We start from the raw sequence: 23,899 nt of genomic DNA on the forward strand, positions 1-23,899 counted from the left end.
ACCGTGTTTGATTATCACGATTTTGAAAACTTGCGGTAAATCCTGTCCAGTCTGGTGCAGGCGCAGCGCTGTTTTTTGAATGAGAAGAAATGGAGAGGAGAGATTTTTCAGCCTTCTAAAAAGACCAAATCTGAGGTGTGGTCATATTTTGGCTCTTACAAAAGTCCTGAGGGAAACTTAATCGAAGATGGTTAGAACACCCTGTCTGCAGAACATGCAAAATGAAAGTCGCTGCTATGGGGCAAACACTTTAAATCTGCCGAGTCGTTTTCGTGACCACCCACTATTGTAAAGGGAACGAAGACAAGTGGACTTTGACCTCAATACCAAAACTACGTCTGGGAAATAATTGGACACACAGCTTTGAGTTGAAATATTTTATCTCACTCACTTAAAATTAACGCAAAGCTTCCACGAAGAAAAGTTTGCAGCAAGTGGCTTTGAGCCAAAGATGAACAAACAAGTTCAAATAAGATTTTGAAGGGTGGCATTTCAGGGATAATAATGTATATTCATTGTGCACTTATTACACAGATTTTCTTTACCACATAAATAACTACGGGGACATATTGAATTGAGATTTATGTTTTAAATCTTACCTGTTCATAAATCCTTTTTGTACAGTGTGCAAAACAATCATCCAGACAAGATGATCACAAGAAGTTATAGTAATAATTATAGTAGTATTACAGTTTTTCTCAGTCGCTTTGGTACATTTCTCAGATCAGAATTGAAATTCTCAAAGCTACCTGTTCAATTCTCACAACATTGTGTCACTTGTGCACATCAAAAAAGCAGTTTCTTATTTCTTTGAACAAGTTGCAAATGCTTGTGTACATCCATGCAAATGATTATGAACAATTCTCTGCTGTTTCCTACATTATCAGTAGCTTATGTCATGTTGATCAGAATGTATTATAATGGGTCTCTGTTGAATAGTCTCACCCCACACAACATTCAGGCATTAGTTCATAGCATAAGTCTTTACATGCAAAATGGTTGAACAAGTTGTCATAAAATGACAAGCATATTTCTATACATTTCCGTTAGACGTTCACATTTCTACGTCTGTTTTTCTGGGGGGTTGTTTCTTTGTGCTATGCAGTGCTGTTTTTTTCCTTTCTGTATCGCAATGACATGGTCTGTCAACAAATTACAGTACAAACAGTACAAGTGTAAACGTGAATCTTGTCCAGTCTCTTGCATTCAAACTCCTACATACACTAAGGTGTAACCTACAATTTACAATAATTGTCATGAAAATTTTAGCCATATTTACATCAGAACATCCCTCCAGAGTACAGTTATATTGACAATATGACTAAGCAATTTGACTGTGTTATTCATACACAATGACACAAGGACTTGTCATTCTGATGGCCCTGACATGTTCATTGACACAGATATTTACTTCTGAGAGATGAACTGAGGATTTTGAGCAAGAGACTGGCTTTTGCAGGTAATCCATGGTGTTTTGCTATTTGTACGAATTGTTCTGAGAAATGGACTTACTGTTTTGCAAATGTCGGGGATGATTCGAGAAATGTACCAAAGCGACTGAGAAAAACTGTAATAGTAAAGTCCTCTGATTTCATTTTCAATACAATCAAAAACAGTGACGCAAGACGCACGATGCATTTGCTATTGATGACGGTCATTATAGGGAAGGAAATCCCACAGAATAGAATCTTGCTTGCATAGAGCTGCTTGTTTTATTTGTTTTGTTGATTTTCAAATATAAAACTTGTTCAAATTTTCTCACTTTCATCTCATTTGAATAAATAATATTGATAATCATGATAATTTGGGTCACTATAATCGTGATATGAAATTTGCATACCGTTCCAACCCTACATATGACTGAACTCTGATATGTTATTGTACATACATACATTTAAAATACTACTACTTCTAATAATAATAATTTAAATTTAAATAACGTTTTTAAGTTGTCAAATGTATACATTTTGTGGGGATGCAGCTCACACACACACACACACAGATTAAGTATAGGATTCTAAGTTTGTCAGCTTCTCAGTTTAATCAAAATAGAGAATATATTAACTTGTCTGAACTTTGAAATATTTTTATATACATATATTTGTTCATTAATTCAATGAGAATGGGTTATGAAGTAAAATCATTCAAGTCATTCAAATAAATCATAACATTCAAACAAATAATAATATTTCACTGACATTGGTTTAAAAGGCCCATTCACACCAAGGACAATAACTATAATGATAACGACAAAGATATAGATCTAAAAATTGTTCTAAATATAAGAAGAATATCAGAGTCCACACCACAACTATAACGGCACAGTGAAACGATATCATTGGAATCACTCACTTTTTTTTCCAGCTGATGAACGATAAAAACATTGACAGTCAATCAGAATCCTTTCCGCTTTAAAAAGCTAGAGAATTTAAAATGGCAGATGACGAAACTGCAGCGCGCGCTTAGAATAAACAGAGCGGTATTGTCCGATGCCGTGAACGCTAATATCGCTATAGCTATCGTTCTTAGTGTGAACGGGCCTTGTCTTCATATTCTGGCTGAGGACTAGTAACATGGTATTGAATGATTACAATATTCATATGCCATGAAAATGCATAGTACTAAAGATAATACAAAGAAAACCATGATATCGCCATGATAAATGTGGTATTACCACTATGTCATGTCCCAAAATCCACCGTAATACTATGAAACTTTTTATTAGTGCTAGCCCTAAAAACGTGGCAGAAAGGCCAACCGAATCTGTGTATGTGAACAGTGACTAAAGAAATGTGACTGGAGAAATGCACTGTAGGACAGAAACGTCCAGTCAAATAAGTGTGGTGTAATTCCTTTTCAGCGAGCGAGTCCCCACTGCAGTTCAGTGCCCTCTTCCCTCATCAGTCACACGCTCCTTCAGCACCTCCAAATAAAAGCCCATACAGTCCATTCACTGCTCAGACTATTGATTTATTTTTCAGTCCCACTTTAGAGGACAATTTGTATAAAGCTATTCCATAATGCATGAGTGTGTGTGAGTATTATTGTAACTCGTGACATGTTAGGGGCATGTTAGGACATGACCAACTGCTCTCTCTCACCCACAAACACACATTACATGAACAATTTACAGTCACACACTACATACTAGAATACGCGCACATGAGGTGACGATTGATCATTAACGGGTTCCTCTGGAACAACGTGACCTCACCTTACCATCACTGGCAGGTCTAATTTTAAACCGGCTTTAAACTTTTCTATATAATGAAATTGAATAGGGACTTGGGCTTTCAAGCTCTGGAAAGTGTTATAAAAGCATTTGATTGTTATAAAAGCCTGATGGCGTCAGAAATCCGGATAGTGCATGAGTCATATGGATCGCTTTAACAGCAGAGCTCATTTTTGCAGCTCAACATCTATTTAATTGAATTGGAAAAGAGCAGTGCGAACATTCTGCTAAACATCTTCTTTTAAGTTCTACGGAAAATAAAAATCTGGTTAAGAAGAACATGAAGTTAAGTGAATGGCGACAAATGCTTAATTTCTGGAAATGTAATGCAGTGTCATTATTGTTAACTAAAAGTAAAACAAAAATTTGTTTTAGATTAAGTATTACAAATCTTTGGTTATTGAAATGAGCTGAAAAAAATGAGCAAAAACTTAAAATCTGTTTCTTGGGCAACTGAAATAAATAAGCTGAAGTGCTAAAATGACAAGAACTGAAATTGAAAATGAATTAACGCAATATAGAAACAGAAATATAAAAAAATATATATATAAAAATTATAAATATTAATAAATACTATAATAATATATAAATAATAAACCTAAAATAACACTGGTGTAAAGTAGAGCATAAATTAATGCATACAAGGGGCTGTTTTGAACTAAAAACTGACATTTTGTTATGCGTTTTGAGTTCATTTACACGACAATGGATTTTGAACACTACACCGTTATCATCTCCGTGTAAACTGAAAAAAATTGTGAAATCTGTGACGTCATGCACATGCGTATTACGTATTCAGTCTATAGGCATGTAGTGTTTCTTTATAAAGTGACATCGCAAACTACTGGCCTGGCAGCAGACCGCGTTTTTATTCGCAGATATGTGTGAATGGGAATCGTTTTGACAACACTGTCGTCTGTACGCGAAAAACACAAAGGAAACACTTATCAGTTTTTAGTATATTGTTGCCATGTAAATGTACCCAAAATGTATACATCTGGAAGCGTCTTAACACCCGTAATACGGATCTACTGACTTCTTCCACTGAATTTTCTCTCTCATTCAGTGTTTTTCCGCTGAGCTTTCTCTGTAAAAGTGTTTGGTTCAAGGAAGTCTGTCCAGGTTGGAGTTTATGCCCCTCTCAGCAGGAATCTGTCAGCCATTCGGAATGTGTTTGTGGCATGCGCATAACTGTGAAAGCACTGGACTGTATATGTGTGTGGCGCCATGGTGGTACGCTATAAAAAAAAACAAAAAACAAAAAACATCACACTGCGATGCATCCTCACACCTTCCTCATTCCGACCGCCGTTTCAAACTCGTTGCCATGGAGATAAGATAAAACTCACACTGTTTTGGGCTTACAGAAAAGGAGGAGAACGATCTGAACAAAACTGCTTGATGAAAACTCTTACACACACTGGTGCATACATTTCACACTATTCCAGACAAATTGACACCAATGGCAAAAAGGGACACTTTAAAGTGATAGTTCATCCAAATATTCTCTATTACTCACCCTTATGTTGTCCTAAACCCAAAAATTGACAAAAAGCACCACAAAAGTAGTCCATACAATAGTCAATATTCAAAGTCTTCAGGAGTCATATGATACCTTTGTGTGAAGACAATACCAAAATATAAAGGGATAGTTCACCCAAACAATTCTGCCATCATTTCTCCCTGATGCTGTTCCAAACTCATAATAAAGATATGTTTGTTTTCTTTATTTTGCAAAAAGCAAAACATTTTGTTTTTATTGTGTCTGTACACAAAAAAAAGAAACTTAACAGATTATAATGATGTATAACACTTGCCTGAATGATAAAAAAAATTACAGTTATTTGAGTCTCTTTGGCACTGATAAGAAAAAAAGTGAGCCAATCGCGCCGGCGCGACCGCCGACTCGAGGGGGTTAATGAAACCTGAGAGAATTATGTCCCTCCATTGAAAGTCCACACAACCAAAATACTGATACTTCAAAAAGTTCATAAAGGGATCATAAAAGTAATCCATATGAATCGAACAAATACTTACTGGTTTAGAACGACGAGAATTCATCGCTCATTTGGCGCCATTATCGCATAAGTTATTCAGCTTCAGGCACATTTCGAATTGACAGAGCCACTCCTCATTCAAATTCATTGTATTAAAACTGCGATAATAAAATATTCACCTTTTCTTATATTCACCAGATTCACAGTTTGTGTATGTGCTACAGTCTTGGACTTATCAGGTAGTCAAATATTGACATATGAGAGAGTGTCACAGGTAGCTTGTGTAAACAGCACAATGTCTTTTAATGACAACACTCAGGAGAATAGGGAGATATCCAAACTACACAAAACATACACCAACAATAATGGACCGAGAATGAGGGAGAACAGAGGGTATAAATACACAGCGACTAACAAGTTAACTAATGAGACGACAGGTGAACTAAATGACTAATCAGAGAACTCAGAAAAACTAGGTCACTGGGGAAACAATGAAACTAACATGATTCTGACAGCGAGAAGAAGCATGGCCACTTTCTGTCACTCGAAGGGCCCTATTTTAACAATCTAATCACATGGTCTAAAGCGCACGACGCGAGTGAGCTTAGGGCGTGTCCGATTCCACTTTTGCTAGTTTAACGATAGGAAAAATGGTCGGCGCGCCAGGCGCATGGTCTAAAATGTTTGTCCCTATAGTCTCTTAATGAGTAATGGGTGTGTTTTGAGCATAACATGCAATAAACCAAACAAAGTCTCATCTCCCATTCCCTTTAAAAGCCAGTTGAGCTTACACCATGGCGGATTCGCTATATTTACATGGTGTCATGTATTTTACACCCTCAACCTGTCGAGTCAGTTTAAATACATGTGTGTATTGCCATGATTGGTTAAATAAGTAGCCAATGTAATTCATCATTAGTGCAAATAGGTAATTTTTGATACATGCAATGACAAAACAATATTGATTCTTAAATCCCAAGAATCGATTAGTCATCCTGTTTTCATTAATGAATGAAATAAACATTGTAGCGCACCTCCCAATAAATCGCTATAATCTTTGTGCTTTATTACTATTGATATAAAACAAAGTCTCCGATTTCAAATTACGTCTATTTTTTTACGAAATTCAAAAGCATAAATACCGCTTTGGCGCTGTGGCGCGAGATCGCTCTGCCGCAGCTCAGCTCAAGAGAACCGGCTGCGTGGAATGCACATGAACGGATCTTCTCTTCCGCCTTAATACCAGTTACAGCGCGAAGTAGCCTAAACATGAATAAGCATCTGAAAGTGTGTTAAAAGATACAGGATAACTTACTGAAATCCGTATCATGTCACATGGAATAGCTCAAGTTTCAACCGCAGAAAGACGAAAGTAAAATGGCTAATAAGTAAACAATGTCATGTAACGTCACATTTCCCCAGAAAAACCATATCCAGTGTCCATAAACTCGTTAGTTAGCTTTAATCAGCTAGAAAAAATAACTCTAGAGCGGAGCATTTTGATAATTATATGCACCACATTACATATTCATTGTCATTTTTAAATGTTCTTCAATTGAATGCATGTATGTAGCCTATGAATAAATCTAGCAAGTTTTTATGACAGCCAAATGTTTATATTTCAAAAAACTAATTGGAGTATAAATATGATTATGTAATTGTAAAGTTAATATTATAACTTATGTTTATAAAGTGTGTTTTTTTATGAAATAATAATAGTGTAATTTAAGTGTTTGTATACAAATCAGTTCATTTTTTACCTTCATTATTAGGCTAATGTAGTACAACTGACATGTATTGTACCTGATATATAGCTAAAGTAATCGATATTGAATTGAATCGAATCGAAAATCGAAAGCTTGTGAATCGAAATCGAATCGAATTGTGAAATTTGTGTCAATACCCAGCCCTACTATCCATTATGACATGTAGGCATTTTTATCCTTATGTACACAATAATAATCTTTTGCATTGTAATCCTTTTATGTTTTATATTTGGCATGTTTGTGTGCTGCTGCGCGTACCCGTGTGTGTAATAAGCAGAGTGTACACGCGTTGCGGACCCGCCTATAGGCGCATATTACTAACGTGCCCTTTAAATAAGACCAGGTTTCAGTTGGTAAATGGCGCAGTCATTTTCAGTTGTCTCAAAATAGCAACACGCCAACAATACCGAACAGACCTCTTTTTCCGACCAGCACGCCCATGGGCGCACAGATGAGCGTGAGTGCATTTGCTATTTAAACGTGGCGCTCGAGTCGGGCTAAAGCAAGCAAAAAACATTTGTGTCGCGCCTGGAGCCGCATTAAGCCGGGTGTATGATAGGGCCCATAGAGTTTAATAGTGTATGCATGGAAATGTAGTGTTAATGTGCAAAATATCTGCTGCTAGAATACACCAATGATGGTAAGTTAACAGAGGACTATAAAAGAAGAACAAAAGGAGAACAAGGGTTGAGAGCTTGATTATTTTAGACCAGCAGTGTGTCTGGGATTTTTACTGGATTGTAAAGGAAAAGTATATTGAGTGAGATCACAAGACAGTTGAGCAAGAGCATGGACTTCATTTTATTGCTAAAAGATATGTTATCACTAAAAAACGAGAGCTTTTTGCCCATTATTTCAGTTGTGCTTGGTTTTCCTTGAAGTGTCAGGCTAATGTAGAACTACAGCCACACACATACATGCTCGCGCTCAAAAACTGCACCACTATTTGAGATTTACTGCAAACAAGATGCAGTTTTTCCTCGCCCTTCATATAAATAGTCCTATCAGCATAATGATTCCACATCGCACATGCTGACGTGCTTATTTCTTTATTTCTTTTCCATTTCAGATCAATAATTTAGCATCCCTTCCATCTTTTTTGCATTTCATTAAATTCACACGGGGAATTGCCTGGATGTTATGAGCCTCATCCCAGCGTCATCAATGGAGGGGTGGGGAATAGATTTGGAGCAAAATGGCTAAATGGCACATTCAAAAGGGGCTGAGGTGGAGGGAGACCCCAAGATCAACCTCACATTACTGTATGTGTCAGCGTTTGAGGACACAATTGCAGAAAATCCTTTTCAGATCCTTTTCCTTAAAATAAAAAAATCACGAGAGTACTTTTTTCAGGTCTATACATGCCTGTATTTTAGGGTCAAAAGTAAAAGTGTGTATTTTCTGCAACAGTTGCAGCTCAAAATGACATTTTGAACATAATACAATAAATCATTTCAACACCAAATTCACATTAAGGTCAGGGTTTAGTATAGGATTAGTCTATAATAACAATAATTGGGTTTTTTAGGAACAATAGAAGACAATGGAAAGGCCAAATTGAGACGGTGAGGAAAATGTGTGTTGGTGGGGTGCATGTTTCCCCCCCCCCCAGCTAAAACAAGGGTAGACTAATGACAGGCAGTGTAATTGAACCTGTAAATCCTGCTCTAACTCCTCACTGCTCTCTCTGATCCTCTTACACATCTTGCCATCTTAAACATGAGTCACGCAGCAGAAATCAGCTTACTGCTTCACACACACATACACACACTCTCTCTGGCCCTCCTACACACACAAGTGAACGCTACCGCTATTACACCATTAATAAAAAGTACCATCGTATACCCAGTTTTCCTTTCTTTTGAACATTTGCCATGGTAACAACACAGTGGTACACTTAACTAAAATCATATAAATCATATTATATCACATATAGAATCATATACAATTTGTACCATTCAAAAGTTTGGAATTGGTATGATTTCTTATTTTTGTTTGTTTGTTTTTTTAAAGAAGCACAGACATTTTTGGGGGTAGGTGCTCACGTGAAAAAAGAGCACTCCTCTCATAATTATTTATAGAAAGTAAAGTTACATAATGTTGATCATATTTTAATTAATGACACTATTTAACACACTATAGGGCTGCTATACCAATTAAATTAAAGCACTACAAAAAATGTTTTTACCATTTATTAAAAAAACATTTATTGCAATTGTTATGAATACCGTATAACATTTTGAATATAGAAATTAAATTATATGAATATGAAAGTCAGTAGGAGGAAGTAAGTCATAATAAGTAAATCCTACAATCATAGAATTCAACCGATTCGTTCAAACTGGCTTATTCGTTCACGAAAGAAGCAAGTGTCCACTGACTTTATGAATGGGTCAATGAATCATTGACTCACCCAGATCGTTCAAAAATAGTGAATCATTCATGAATGAAACACGCAGTGCCGCTGGGAGACGCAACTTTCCTGCTTTGTTTGGAACTACTGTATCTCCATTGACCCAATAGAGCAAAAACAGTTAAAATTGATAACGCTGTGTCTAAAAATGGTCAATGCATATAATGAATTTATAAGATGATTAATTGTTATTGTGTTATTGTATTGTTTATTGAACTGTTGTATTTTGCAATCGAGCTGACAGATTCAATCTATCAAATTCGACAAAGTCTCATCTCCCGACCTGATTTTTTTTATTCAATAAATATATTTTTTGACAGGGAAGCTGTGCGCAAACAGGAAAAATAATATAATAGGCCAACTTCTTCCATTGCTCCGTGGTGCAGTTCTGATGCTCACGTGCCCACTGTTGGCGCTTTTAGCGGTGGACAGGGGTCAGTAAGGGCATCCTGACTGGTCTGTGGCTGCAGCCCCATACGCAACAAACTGTGATGCACTGTGTATTCTGACACCTTTCTATCAGAACAAGCATAAACTTCTTGAGCAATTTGAGCTACAGTAGCTTGTCTGTTTGATCGGCCCACACGGGCCAGCCTTCGCTCCCCATGTGCATCAGTGAGCCATGGCCGCCCATGACCCTGTCTCCGGTTCACCATTGTTCCTTCCTTGGACCACTTTTGATAGACACTGACCACTGCAGACCGGGAACGCCCCACAAGAGCTGCAGTTTTGGAGATGCTCTGACCCAGTCGTCTAGCCATCACAATCTGGCCCTTGCTCAAACTCGCTCAAATCCTAACACTTGCCCATTTTTCCTGCTTCTAACACATCAACTTTGAGGACAATATGTTCACTTGCTGCCTAATATATCCCACCCACTAATCAGTGTTATTCACGTCACCTGTTATAATGTTATGCCTGACCGGTGTATAAATAAAATAATAAAAAGGGCAGGTGCTCAAGCCCCCCTTGAAATGTCTACGTGTCTGCTCACCAAGGATGCATTTATTTGACAATTTAGATATTATTCATATATAAATATTTTACATTTTAAAAGAACTTGAATTTAAATTCGGCGCACACACCATTTAGACAATTTCTTTGTAATGCTTTTTCAAATATTTTTTAAGCTTGACAACCCTAGTCAACAATATTTCATTATATTGAAAAGAGCAGCCTTTTGAGCGGCCTTCCTTTATTCCACACCATAACTAAAGTCTATTACGTCTATCAAGATAAACCAGTGGGCCAAATGTTAGCTTTGCTCATGTTGTAGCAGATCATTCAAATTTTTTAGCTCGATTGATGCGCTGGGTAATCTTTAAGCAAAGACTGTCAGAGTCAGTTTGCTAGAGCTGGAAGTGTGACCTTCTGTTAATCTATTAAAGCGACTGGTTAATCAATTAAGCTGGAAGTCACTGTCAGCAGCAACAACGCTACACAACAAATAGAGGAGAAAACAACAAAAGCACTGCCCTGGGATCACACACACAGACACACATACTCCGCCAAGGTGTACATCCCCATGGACGTCTTCCCACAATCCCCCGTGTCGTGTGGATGACCACTCACACATCCGCATCTGTGACAAGAGAGAGGGGAATCCAAGCATGTAATCAATCAATACTTGCTGGAAACCTCTGGACCCCTTATACTGATACACATTGACACAGCGGCTAAAGCGGATCAATGAGCGCTCCAGTGTGAAGGGCAGGGAGACGCACACCTCCATTGAGAAAGATGAACTGAGCAAAGAGAGAAAGAGAGAGACTCTAGTCACTGATTCCATCTGACTTGGCCGGTGTAAGCAGCACCTATTGATTTTCCAATCAACTACAAGGCCAGGGTTCACACAAACGTACACACACACACACACTCTGCCACTTGAGCTAGGAAGTCCGCTACTCAAGAAAACCGCTACCTTGTTTGAACACACACACAAAGCACTCTTGGCGGAATCATTTTGCTGCCTTTAGAGTGAATTTGATAAAGTGGAAAAGCTTTTGTTCACTATCAGACTGGATTTTTCACACAAACAAACCCGCATGCATGGGGTGTGAGTTATAGAGGAGGTCTAAAAACCCTAATTAAAATAAAATATAAATATTACATATATTATTATTTTTTTTAAATTAAATTAGAAATGATTATGTGGACTTTAAAGGGGTATATGTAAGAATTTTCATGTATTAATCACTTTTTTATTGCTTTTTGTATTTTGTATGTGCGAACAGCTTGTAACGAAACGTAAAAAAACGAGACCTTCCATGACTTCTTAGGTTGTCTATGACAGCAGACTGATTTTTATGTGAAGGACTTGGGCAAATCCAAAAGCATGTTACAAGATCTTCTCTTCCGTTTAATGACACGTTAAATTAATGCATATACAATGTTCACAATAATGCCGAAAGAGCTATTCTGTACTGTAATGTCAATGTGTCATTTCCTGCTGCATATCCCTGTGTGTAATAAGCAAAGTGTACACGCGTTGTGGACCCGCCAATAGGCACATATTACTAACGGGCCCTTTAAATAACAAAAAAAAAATACTGCGCCATTGACTTTAGACCAGGTTTCAGTTGGTTTTTCAGACCAGCACGTCCATGGGCGCACAAATGGGCGCAAATGCATTTGCTATTTAAACAACGTGGCGCAGGACGTGAAAATGATAACTGCATCAGGCTGGAACTAGCAAAAAACACTAGCGTCTTGCCTGGCGCTGCATTGCGCCGGATGTATGATAGGGCCCTACGAGTGTGAGCAATATGTTGCTGGCTGCAGTTCACTTAAAAGCCACCGGTGTCGCTAAAAACAAGGGTTTCTGAATTCTACATATAGCCCCTTCAAGTTACTAAAATTACAAAAAAATAAATAAATTAAAGCTATATAGAAATATTAAAAAAAACAAAAAGTAATAAAAAAGACAAGCACATAACAAAATGACTGAGATTTTAACTAAACTTACAACTAAACTGAAAATACAAAAATAAAAGCTACTTTAAAATATTAGTAAAATACAATAGAAAATAATACAAAAATGACACTGCAATAGAGGCCAAAATTCTAACCCTTACATCTAACAATTAAGATATTTTACATAAAACCATTATCATTATAAAACTTACCTAGCAAGAAAAGCAGCTAGTTTTTAAGTTACTATAATATAAAAAAAAATGTCTCTGTCATTCTTTCCGAAATATGTTTATCAACTAGATGAACTAGTTGGTCATACTGACTCGTTGCTTAAATTAGGCTATATTTGCAACCCTATTACTCAGACAAAACCATGACCCCTATGAAAATCTTTGTGTAATGCTGCACGCATACCATGTTAGATAATATTGGAAATGAGGGAAAATCATTCGTGCTGACAGTACAGGGCATTACGTGTCTTTATTCAGCTCCATTTTGTTGAACTGTCCTATTTTTCAGTGTCTACTCCATCCAGACAAAATGGGAGACATTAAGAAAGGCCAAAATTAATTAGGACTGATTAACAGGGTTTCCCAAGACTAAGAATATGAGGGTCTCCCAGCCTGACTAAAATCAAAGAGAGGGACTTTCATTTTCATTTGAACATCTCAGATGAATGTTCAAGGAAAAAAAATCACAAAATTAAATCTTAATAGTACAATCCATTTCGGGAACTAGGCCTACTTATTTTTGCAGAAAAATAGTTTTTACCTTAATGATGAACTACAAACATAATGATATATGAATGAGTGGATTCACATTCCAAAACATTCCATGTTTTGTTATTGTGATTGTGTTACCTTTTTTACACACAAACTTCATTATGCAGCCAATAAGAAGGTCATTCAATTATATCCAGTATAATATATGAAAAATATAATAACATTATCATTTACAAAATATTATTTTGAGAGCAAAAAGCCACTTGTACAACTTGCGGAACTGAGCTAACCAAATTAAACACACAATCCAAGCGGCAACCTTCCGGTCTCTCTCTTGAAACCAACACGGAAGTGACTTAAACTGCAATTCATCGACTGGCCGCTAGAGACAGGCTCCAAAATGGAGCCAACCCCATAAACCCCCGGTGTTAAAATGTCCAACTTAACAGCAGAAAAAAATAGGTTTACAGCATGGTATAAAAAGTGGTTTTAGTCTATATAGCTAATTTTGCCCTTCATGACAACTGTGGTTTTTTTTATAACTCATCCGTTTAAATTTTATTAAGCATTAAAGTTCTGCATAATTAAGGGCGTGGCCACTTGCGTGACAGGTGGATAGCCGCTGCTGTCACTACCATTCAGCTAGGCGGGCATGATTTCAGCAACCAGGCACCTGAGCTCCACCCACGCCCCGCCTCTTTGCCCATTTTCGGTTATCCGGGAGTGATGCACAGTGACGCGCTGCCAACATGGCGACGGCCGGCTCCGCCCACTTCGGGCTTCAAAAATGCTCTTCAGAAACCTATAAGTGACATCACGGACACTACGGCCATTGTTTTATACAGTCTATGGCACAATCCAAAGAATAGTGCAGGCGGATCCATTTATTTCATAGTTTCATCCAATTTCTGAATCGCTAGCTTTCCATACAGTTTATAACCCAGACCATATGGAATCTGTGGTCTTATGTCACATTTCCTGTGCTGAATTTCAGAGAAATACTTTAAAATGTGTGGAATAGATTTAAATATAACAAAGTCTGTTCTTGACAATGTTTACACATGCCTAAGGTTGTGACCCCTGACCCTATTTGGACTCCCAAATAACATCAGTTGTTCTCCACACATTGAAACCAGACCTTCCCGCTCTTTAAATGACAGGAAACAAATAAACCAAACCGACACAAAATCACAGGTGCATCAAGGCTTCCTGCACAGATTTTGGATTTGTAGCATGTCCAGAATGTAAGAAAACGACAGATTTTAAATCGGCAGTTACTTTAAACAGCCCAACAGTGCGAGGAATGTCTTACCTGGGACGATGGAGACAGTATCCTTCTCCCAGGACACCACACTGACGTACTCCTGCACAGCAGAGGGGATGAGGCACTTGAAGACGGCCACGTTGCCCCGCATGGACCTTTGGTCCGCCACGCGAACCGTGTAAGGTTCCCTGAACACTGTTCATGATGAGGCAGAAGAAAAACAGAGTTTGGGATTTATTTATTTATTCATTAAATAAATGATTATACAATAATATAAAACATATATATAAACAAACTTTTATGTTAGATGCGATTAGTCGTGATTAAATCGATTTGACAGCACTAATAATTAAAAAAAAAATTTTTATTATTTAATAATTGATACGCGATTAACCAATTTGACAGCATTATGAATTCTATTGAATGTTAATTAAATATTTCTTCATTTTTATTTAATTTAAAACTTCAGTTACATTTCGCATGTAAAATATGAAATGTTTTTCTTCAAAAACAAAAAATTCTTAAATTATGAATGGAGGCGAGTTATCCTTTTCAGTGAATTCAAAAAGACCTGATCTGGGACAAATGCATTTATATTATTAAACAATTTAGAGCATATATACTGGATTTTGAGACGGAGACTGAATCTTTTCTTCTTCTTTTTTTTGTCAAGAGGTGTTCAAGAGTTCAGGAAGTGGCCTTTTTATAAATCACCCTGGCAATGCATGCAGACGGCGGTGAGTGGACGCCGGTGCACAGCCTCTGGAGCTGTCAGAAACATTTGCCCCCGCTAAAGGGACCCTCTCTGCACCTGACAAGCGGAACCCGGACGAAAAATCAATAGACGAGAAGAACACACAAAGCGAGCGGGGTACGATGATGTTATTTATGGGCGAGGGGATCCTCCTACGGTAAAGGGCGACGAGGGAGTGCGAACAGATTAAAGGAGGCGCTGAATTTCATTTTAATTTCAGGGACTCAATTTGCTTTGTGTCTTTCATCAACATCTATTTACTTACGGATTTTAATTTCCCTCTTGTTTCTTTGGGGAAGTAACGCGAGACGCAGAGCATGGCAACTCGTTCACTAACATGACGCCGCAAATTTGATCACGCAGTCGGGGGATGTTTTTCAGAGAACTCTGTGGGTATTGCAATTGGATTCATGACCAATTCCACTACGCAGCTTTTTCACCCCATCAGAAAAGAGACCGATCATGAGAATTCATGAAACCAAACTGTGAGGCCACCCCCTTCTGTCTCGCTTTCACTCACTACCTCTCTTTCTATATATAATTAACGCCTGGCTTGCAGGTGAATTTCCTTGGTCATTAATAACAGTTTCTGCCAGGTGCCAGTGTCACCCACAGCAAGGCGATTCAGTGTCCTTGTCTGATGGTTAACTCATGAATAGTTGAGTGCAGCAATTATCTTTCTTTCTTTCTCTTTTCTAATCCTTTTTTTTATAAAAAATATGTAAATGAAAGATGTTTAAGTAAGTTAAAGCAGACTGTGCATATTTGCCCACTGTTAACTAACCAGCTTCTTACTGATGCAGATGAGATTTGAATCGATAGAACAAATCAATAGAACTCCCTATTACACTCAGGACTCCATAGTCTACAAATAATCATTTATTCAGTCATTGATTGACTGCAAGTCTCAGGCCTTATTGAATTTCTAAAGATAAACTAACTCAAACCGGCCCTATTAGCTCGTTTTAGTTTCACCTCGACTCGGATCGCTCTACACCTGGCTGTGGAATGCTGTTTTACAGCAGTCGAAAGAGCATAAACAAGCCAAAACATCTCTGAGGCTTCAATAATGCATGCGTAAAATTCACAGACAAATTTTCCGACAACAATAGCACATAGCATTTTTTTTATGGGCAAATGACTCTCCGTCTTCATGTGCGGCATCATTAGAATGTTACTGATGCCTGACTATACTCATCGGTTGCTTGGAAACGGACTGACACACGGGCTGGTGCTCTCTTTCTGCACACCAGGAGGACTGAGTCCTGTATCACTATCGTTTAAATAATTAACTTGAGAGAAACCAAATACCGCATTTACTTATTCATGACGCAAGACGTATAAAAAAGGGGAAAAGAACTAAACTGAATAAGAATGAGGTGGTGGATGGTGCTCGTTAATGTAATGGTGAAAAACATTAACATGACCTATCAGGAGGCAGGAAGCCAAAGAAACAAAGGGCTGAAAGAAAGAAAGTGTGAGCTTGAGTCACAATGCACCTGTCGTGCTCAAAACACAAGGTCTGTGTTTAACCCTCATGCTGACTTTAGACAAACTCAATACAGTCTATTTAGGTTTATAGAGTTACGTTTATATAGCATAGCTTCTATTAAGCTAATTAAGAGTGAGTTGAGGAATAATTTAGTTTTTATAATCTGGCAAATGCCCGAACAGAAAGGGAGTCAAGGTCAGAATACATGTCACGTAAACTGACTGGATGGATGGATGGATGGATGGACAGACAGATAGATGGATGGACTGACAAACGTAAAGATAGACAAAAATGTCATAGATAGATATGGATGATAGATAGAAAATTAGATGGATGGATAGATAGATAAATAGATAAATAGACGGATGGATAGAACGACAGACAGACAGACAGACAGACAGACAGACAGACAGACAGACAGACAGACAGACAGACAGACAGACAGACAGACAGACAGACAGACAGACAGACAGACAGACAGACAGACAGACAGACAGACAGACAGACAGACAGACAGACAGACAGATAGATAGATAGATAGATAGATAGATAGATAGATAGATAGATAGATAGATAGATAGATAGATAGATAGATAGATAGATAGATAGATAGATAGATAGATAGATAGATAGATAGATAGATAGATAGATAGAGACGGACGGATGATAGATAGACAAATAGACATATAGACATATACAGATTTAGATAGCTAAATAGATAGACAGACAGACAGACGGATGGACGGACGGATGGAAGGACAGATGATAGATAGATAAATAGATAAATAGACAAATAGATATATACAGAATAGACAAATAGACATATACAGATTCAGATAGATAGATAGATAGATAGATAGATAGATAGATAGATAGATAGATAGATAGATAGATAGATAGATAGATAGATAGATAGATAGATAGATAGATAGATAGATAGATAGATAGATAGATAGATAGATAGATAGATAGATAGATAGATAGATAGATAGATAGATAGATAGATAGATAGATAGATAGATAGATAGATAGATAGATAGATAGATAGATAGATAGAGACTGACGGACGGACGGATGATAGATAGACAAATAGACATATAGACATATACAGATTTAGATAGATAAATAGATAGACAGACAGACAGACAGACAGACAGACAGACAGACAGACAGACAGACAGACAGACAGACGGACGGACGGACGGACGGACGGACGGATGGAAGGACAGATGATAGATAGATAAATAGATAAATAGACAAATAGACAAATAGATATATACAGAATAGACAAATAGACATATACAGATTCAGATAGATAGATAGATAGATAGATAGATAGATAGATAGATAGATAGATAGATAGATAGATAGATAGATAGATAGATAGATAGATAGATAGATAGATAGATAGATAGATAGATAGATAGATAGATAGATAGATAGATAGATAGATAGATAGATAGATAGATAGATAGATGGATGGATGGATGGATGGATGGATGGATGGATGGATGGATGGATGGATGGATGGATGGATAGATAAATAGACGGACTAAACGTAAAATGAACAGTGAGTGCAAGGAGGAACACACACACTCATAAGAAGCCCTCATAGGGAGATTTTCATAAATGTAGAGCTATCCACACAGGTGCCCGTGCTATTATTGGCACAGGATCAGCATGCAGGAGAGTGGGTGAGAAAAGAGGAGGAGGGAGAGAAAGAGAGAGAGGGAGAGAGAGAGATGCATGGGGGGGATGGTGTCATACAGTGAGCTGTCAGCTGTCATCATTCTCCAGTGCCACCTGAGACATTCAGCGCCACACCCTGCCCCTCCCCTCACCGTACCCATGGTAACCCTCCAGTGCCAGGATCTGATTGGCTGGTGAGGGAGCCCCAGTGTTGGGTTCCTCAGGGCTCTGTGTGGGTTGCTAGGTCCACTAGCAGTTTTGCTGCATCTCAGCACTTAATTGATTAATTAGTGTAATTATTTGAGGCGAAAGTCACCCCCGTCTTGTCGCTGGTTGGTAGGTAATTCATTCCATCCTCTGAGACTTTAATGTTAATGCGGGTAAGGTGGAAAAAGTAGTCTGGACCAAACTCGCCTGGTTACATTTGGAGAATCGCTCAACCTGATGTTATTTATAAAAGTGTGAGATTGGCGTCGCTCGATGGGGTTATTTCTGGGAAATTCAGAGTAGGTGAACGTGTGTGTGTGAGATGGGAACTCTAGCTTAGAGGACAGATGGAGACTGGGAGACAGGAGGGACACTGGCACTGCGCAGGCTGGCATAAGAGCGTGTGTGTGAGAGTGTAGGGAGCTGTATGGATATCCCTCTCTGTTGCTGGGCGGCCAGTCCCACTCACGAGCGGTGACCTTGGCACCGTGTGGGAGGGTCAGTCAGCCAACTGTCTGTAGCGTAGTGCGCCCGTCTGTGCACTGCTTTTTAAAGCAGCCAGGTCAACAGGCCGGCCACTGGGACATCCATTTGGCACTTACATTCTTATTTAGGTTAGCAATATGGCGGCCGCTACTTCTGCTGTTACTGCAGATGTTAAGCGGAGAACTCGTGTTCCACCTGTAACGTCACGTGCGCCCCTCTGCCACAGCGCCTACGTTGACTGTGCTCTTTTCTCCAAGCAATATGGTCTGTACAGAGATGCTGACGGAAACCAATGCCCTTGCAGTATTTTAAGTGTGCAGATTTTAGTACGGATATACACAAGGTCCAAAATGAACATATGTGACCCGTGCTGGCAAAAGGAACCGGAATGCGCACGGGGTAATTTCGAGCTACAGGCAAAACAAGCGAAAAATTTTGATTCATTAATCCCTCATCTAGCGATCCCAATGCTCCAAATAGAAATTAAAAACATCTAAACAGTATTTTAATTTGTACGTTTTCGGAGAGGAGTACCTTTCCCGTGTCCATGAAAACCATCTCACACGCGCTGGCTGACAGATCCGACGCGTGCGCATAAAGACGCCTCAGACAGCGTGCGATCCCGATATACAGATATACACACAATTATAGTATTTCAAAATATATGTCTTGGCGAGTATTCACGCAAACATTTTCGTTTAGTGAACGTTTGGTTTAGCCTAGAAATCTAGACGCAACCTAGCGGCAGCAAATCTTATTTGCAGTCAGGGTAGTCTAGCAACTCTCCGTTGGCTTGTGAGCTGGAAAAACCAAACTCTGGTCAGGCCAATCACATCGTGTATGGAGTCGATGGGCGGGCTTAACATAATGATGGCAGAGTTGCGGCGGTTCCGCGTGCTACTCGTAAACAAAGAAGCTGGCGAACAGCGGTCTTTGGAATCGGCTTTGGCCGCGACTCTGGAAGACTTGGAGTTAAGCTTAAAGAACAAAGAACGGCACTGAAGTCATTCTTAAAAAAGGAAGATGGGTTCGGAGTTTTGCCGACCGGATACGCCGAAAGTTTAACCTATCAACTAGCTCCGCTTCACCTTCTTAGGTGCTCTGGTTGGTTGTAGCGCTATCCCATTGCGTGCAGAGGGAATATGAAAGACAACCGTTTATCCCGCCCCTCGGATTGAGCCCTGCCAATGGTGAGTTCCCAGACCCAACATCTTGATGTGGGTCTGGCTTGTCAGGCTATGTTTGGTTACCTGTTTGGGAAAAGCATCTGATGTGTTACATTATTAGATCCGTGCGGTTCAGTAGGTCTGTTTCATATGTTAATCAAACAATTGCGGTATCATGGGAAAAAAAGTTGAATATATATTTTTCCTATAGATATTTGGTGTTGACTTGGTGTGGGCCAAAATTGGTGTTATTACCAGGGATTTTAAGGTATAGTTGGTTGATTATTTTTTTTGGGAACCTTCAGAAAACTCTCAAAATTGACTTTTGTGACTCTATCGACTTAAAATAGGTGTAGCTCAGTCATTTCTTGTCCGATTCAAACAAATCATGCATCATTTTGATAGCCTGGATGCCAGCCGAACTTAGCTCTGCCCACAACATTTGAGGTCGGGAAGTTCGGTCTGGACTTGATCCGTTGTGGAGCAACTATGCTCGAACCAGAGCTGTTCAGACCAATCAAATTGTCAGGGGGGGCTTTATACGATGATGGACAGATGATCAACAGTAAAGTAATCATCCACGTCACCAAAGAGCACTTGGGTTGAATTTGTTCTAATCCTAAACAGAGAACTTGTTCGTATATGCATTCACCTTTATTATTTCTCTCAAAAATGATGATTGTGTTGGTAAGTATTTTTACAATAATTTAACGATTTTTATTATCATTTACACTCATCTTCTACTTCCAGCGTGCGTGCAGTTGAGTTCTGTTAACAACTACGCGTTGCTCCTTTGCTCTGATTGGTTGTAGGTCTATCCAATTGAGTGCAGAGGCATTTTCGCCCCATAATCACAGCCCAATGGAGCTGTATCAGACTCATATTCTGACTAGAATCTGAATGTGAAGACGTCAGGCAATCATTTTGAAAGAAAATAACAATAACTGAATTTGTGAAAATTTGCTCATTGCAACTCATTTTGCCAGCACGGGTCACATATAAAGAGGCAATACAGTAAAAAAAGTGCTGTATTTACACATTTATTAGGACCTGCGATGTAATACATATCGAAAGGTAAGAAAGATAATCTGACCCTCACGGATGCACGTGATTTGAATGATTCTAAAGACGTTTTTTTAAAGAAATTGTGATATCAGAAATGTATCTAGGAAAAAAAGCCCATGTGGCAATGTGAAATATTCCTCTTTTTAAACTCAAAATCAAAATTTAAGGAATGTCAAAATATAAGGAACAAAATCACAATGCTATGTATGACGCTAAGGAGGGACGTGGTAGTGGAATTTTTTTTAGATTTTTCAAATCTTCCCCCGAGAAACTTTGCGTTCCCTCGCAAAGATATTTGCGCTCCCTCATAGAGATCTATTCATATTATAAGGCTCGTTTTGAGGACAATTAGGTTGTAGCTCGTTGTCTTTGTTAAAGATGTGTAATTTGTGTTTTAACAACGTTTAGCTCACGAGTTATTGATCCGGGAAGTTCTAATCTGCAGACGCAATGATATTACGCAGCGCCTGAAAATAGACTAACTTCCGTCAACATAACCAATGTGACAACCAGCTTGCACAAGGAGCGTGCTGGGGACTATTTTTAGGCGCTGGTGCTGTGTAATATCATTGCGCTGCTGCACCCATGGTACGGCAGCAAAGTTCCTTGATTATTACGCAGGAATGAGAGTATAGTTCCTAGAAAATCGCAACTTTTCATTTTCCGTCGGTCTTAGTACGCGATGTAACTACAGAAGAATCAAGTTTTAAATAGGAAAAATATTTAAAGTCTTTGGTCATTTTTGAGCGAGATGCTAACAGTCTAATCAGATTCAATGATCTATGCTAAGCTATGCTAAAAGTGCTACAGCCAGACCCAGAGATCGGCTGAATGGATTCGAAAACGGTAAAACTCAACTGTTTAATTTTAGGGGAGTTGGAAAATGAGGCTATTTTCAAAAATAGTGGAGTATTCCTTTAAGCCCAAGTTCAAAATAAAACTCTATGAACCATTCTGTTGTTAACATACTGAGTTTGAAACACTGCCAGCGGGACATTATTTGCGTTCCAGCAAAAGTTTTGCGAGGGAACGCAAAGTTTCTCGAAAAAGTTTTGCAAAGAAACGCAAATGATTTGAAAACAAAAATGTCCTCCCACCTACTTTTTTTTTTCACCACCATGTCCCTTAAGGGGCTCCGTATTATGCCACAATGACCAGCATTATTTGTTATCAATATGCAAGGAAAACATTTTTAAATATTGTCATATGGATTTAAATAAAACAATATATTACATTTATTAATTAAATTTCTATTTAAATTGTATTATTTATTTTGGAAAAATAATGTAAACCAGTTTTATGGCAGGTGTTAAAGATACACTAAAGATTCTCTTCAGGCTCATCTGCATTTAGAGTAATATTTTGAAATATTTTTGTATATTTTTGTGGAAATCGTTATACATTTTCTAACAAGTTCAAAAGAACAGGATTTACTTGAAATACTGTCACTTGTGGAATATAAGTATTCATTTATTAAAAAAAAAAAAAAAAAGAATGATAGTTTATATAAGTATATTTACTGATATTCATTCATTTCATCAAAAAAAAAAAAGCACCATTGACAGGATCAAGGTTTTATATATAATGAGCAAGTAAGCTATCATTTAGTAGACACTTTCATCCAGAGGTCATATGTTCAAGGACATGAGAATGATAGCTCATGGCCTGTTCCTCGTGAGACTTGAACCAACAGCTTTGCGGTTGCCAACCCTGGCCTTTACTCACAACACTGCACCACCATATTAACACTAGATAGATCGATAAGCTAGACAGATGGATGGAATCAGGTCTCACCTGCTTTGACACGGATGCTAGGGCTGCGGATCTTGCCGGCCTGGTTCTCGGCAGTGCAGAAGTAGTCATTATCATGAATGAAGCTGTTGAAGGCAGAGGGGGAGAAGGGGTAGAGCTGCAGCGTGCCGTTGGCGTGAACGTGGCGGATGTGTGGCACGTCGTAGATGTCGTCGCCGGTGGCCAGGTACCAGCGGAGGACGGCATGGGGGGCGCCACCCGCGGGACAGGGCAGGGACACCCCCACTGAGCTGGAGAAGGTCACTCTCTGCAGGGAAGCATTCACAAAGTACAGCCGCGTCGAGACCACATCCTCGCTGTGCACTGGAAGAGAGAGACAACATGGTCAGTCACAAAGTGACCAAAGAGTTTTATTCTTCAAACCGACACCTGGACAGGTAAAGGGGTCAACACATACTTGTTCCTTTGGGTTACTGCACTTTGAAATGAGCAGCACATCATAAAATAAGCTCTGTGTGTCATCCTGGCAAACTTCCACCTCACAATCACGTCTGGTAAAGTGCATGCCCTCTCGTCCTCTGATTGTATTATCCCAGAGACGTTCCCATTGGGTCAGCACAACTCGATTCAAATTTAGAAATCAATCACTGGATTGAGAAGATGATGTAACCAAAAATCGTCCTTTATCTGATTATTTGTCTGTCATTTTCGCAAGTGCACAATCTATATTAAAGCTAAGGGTTGAATTGCCCATGCAACAACAAAACCCGCTGTATAACTACCATAGCATGACACATTGTTCGAGAAATTAACTACTGTAGCTAGTCAATTGATGTCACGCAGATGGTGGCGTACCAACCTATGCAAATTAATCGGTTTGAGATCGAATCAAATGTCAGATTAGTGCCAGTAAATAAAAAACAAGCATTTGAAGACTACTTCGCTATTAACCCATGTGGTGACGTGGAATATTAATTATCA

General features: G+C 38.6%; 1 protein-coding gene across 1 annotated transcript in view; it reads right to left on the reverse strand.

The window, feature by feature from the left end:
• The window catches only part of dscaml1 (Down syndrome cell adhesion molecule like 1), a gene marked incomplete at its 3' end in the record, with an annotated part of 158,620 nt that extends 135,344 nt beyond the window's left edge, over nt 1–23,276 (reverse strand). The window contains 2 exon segments of the mRNA XM_079823998.1: nt 14,356–14,502; nt 22,961–23,276. Coding sequence (XP_079680124.1) covers nt 14,356–14,458 — 103 coding nt within the window. The 5' untranslated portion in view covers nt 14,459–14,502; nt 22,961–23,276.
• Between the last annotated feature and the right edge of the window lie 623 nt (nt 23,277–23,899).

Source organism: Gobio gobio (genome assembly GCF_949357685.1).
Source record: "Gobio gobio genome assembly, chromosome: 8".
Taxonomy (NCBI): Eukaryota; Metazoa; Chordata; class Actinopteri; order Cypriniformes; family Gobionidae; genus Gobio; species Gobio gobio.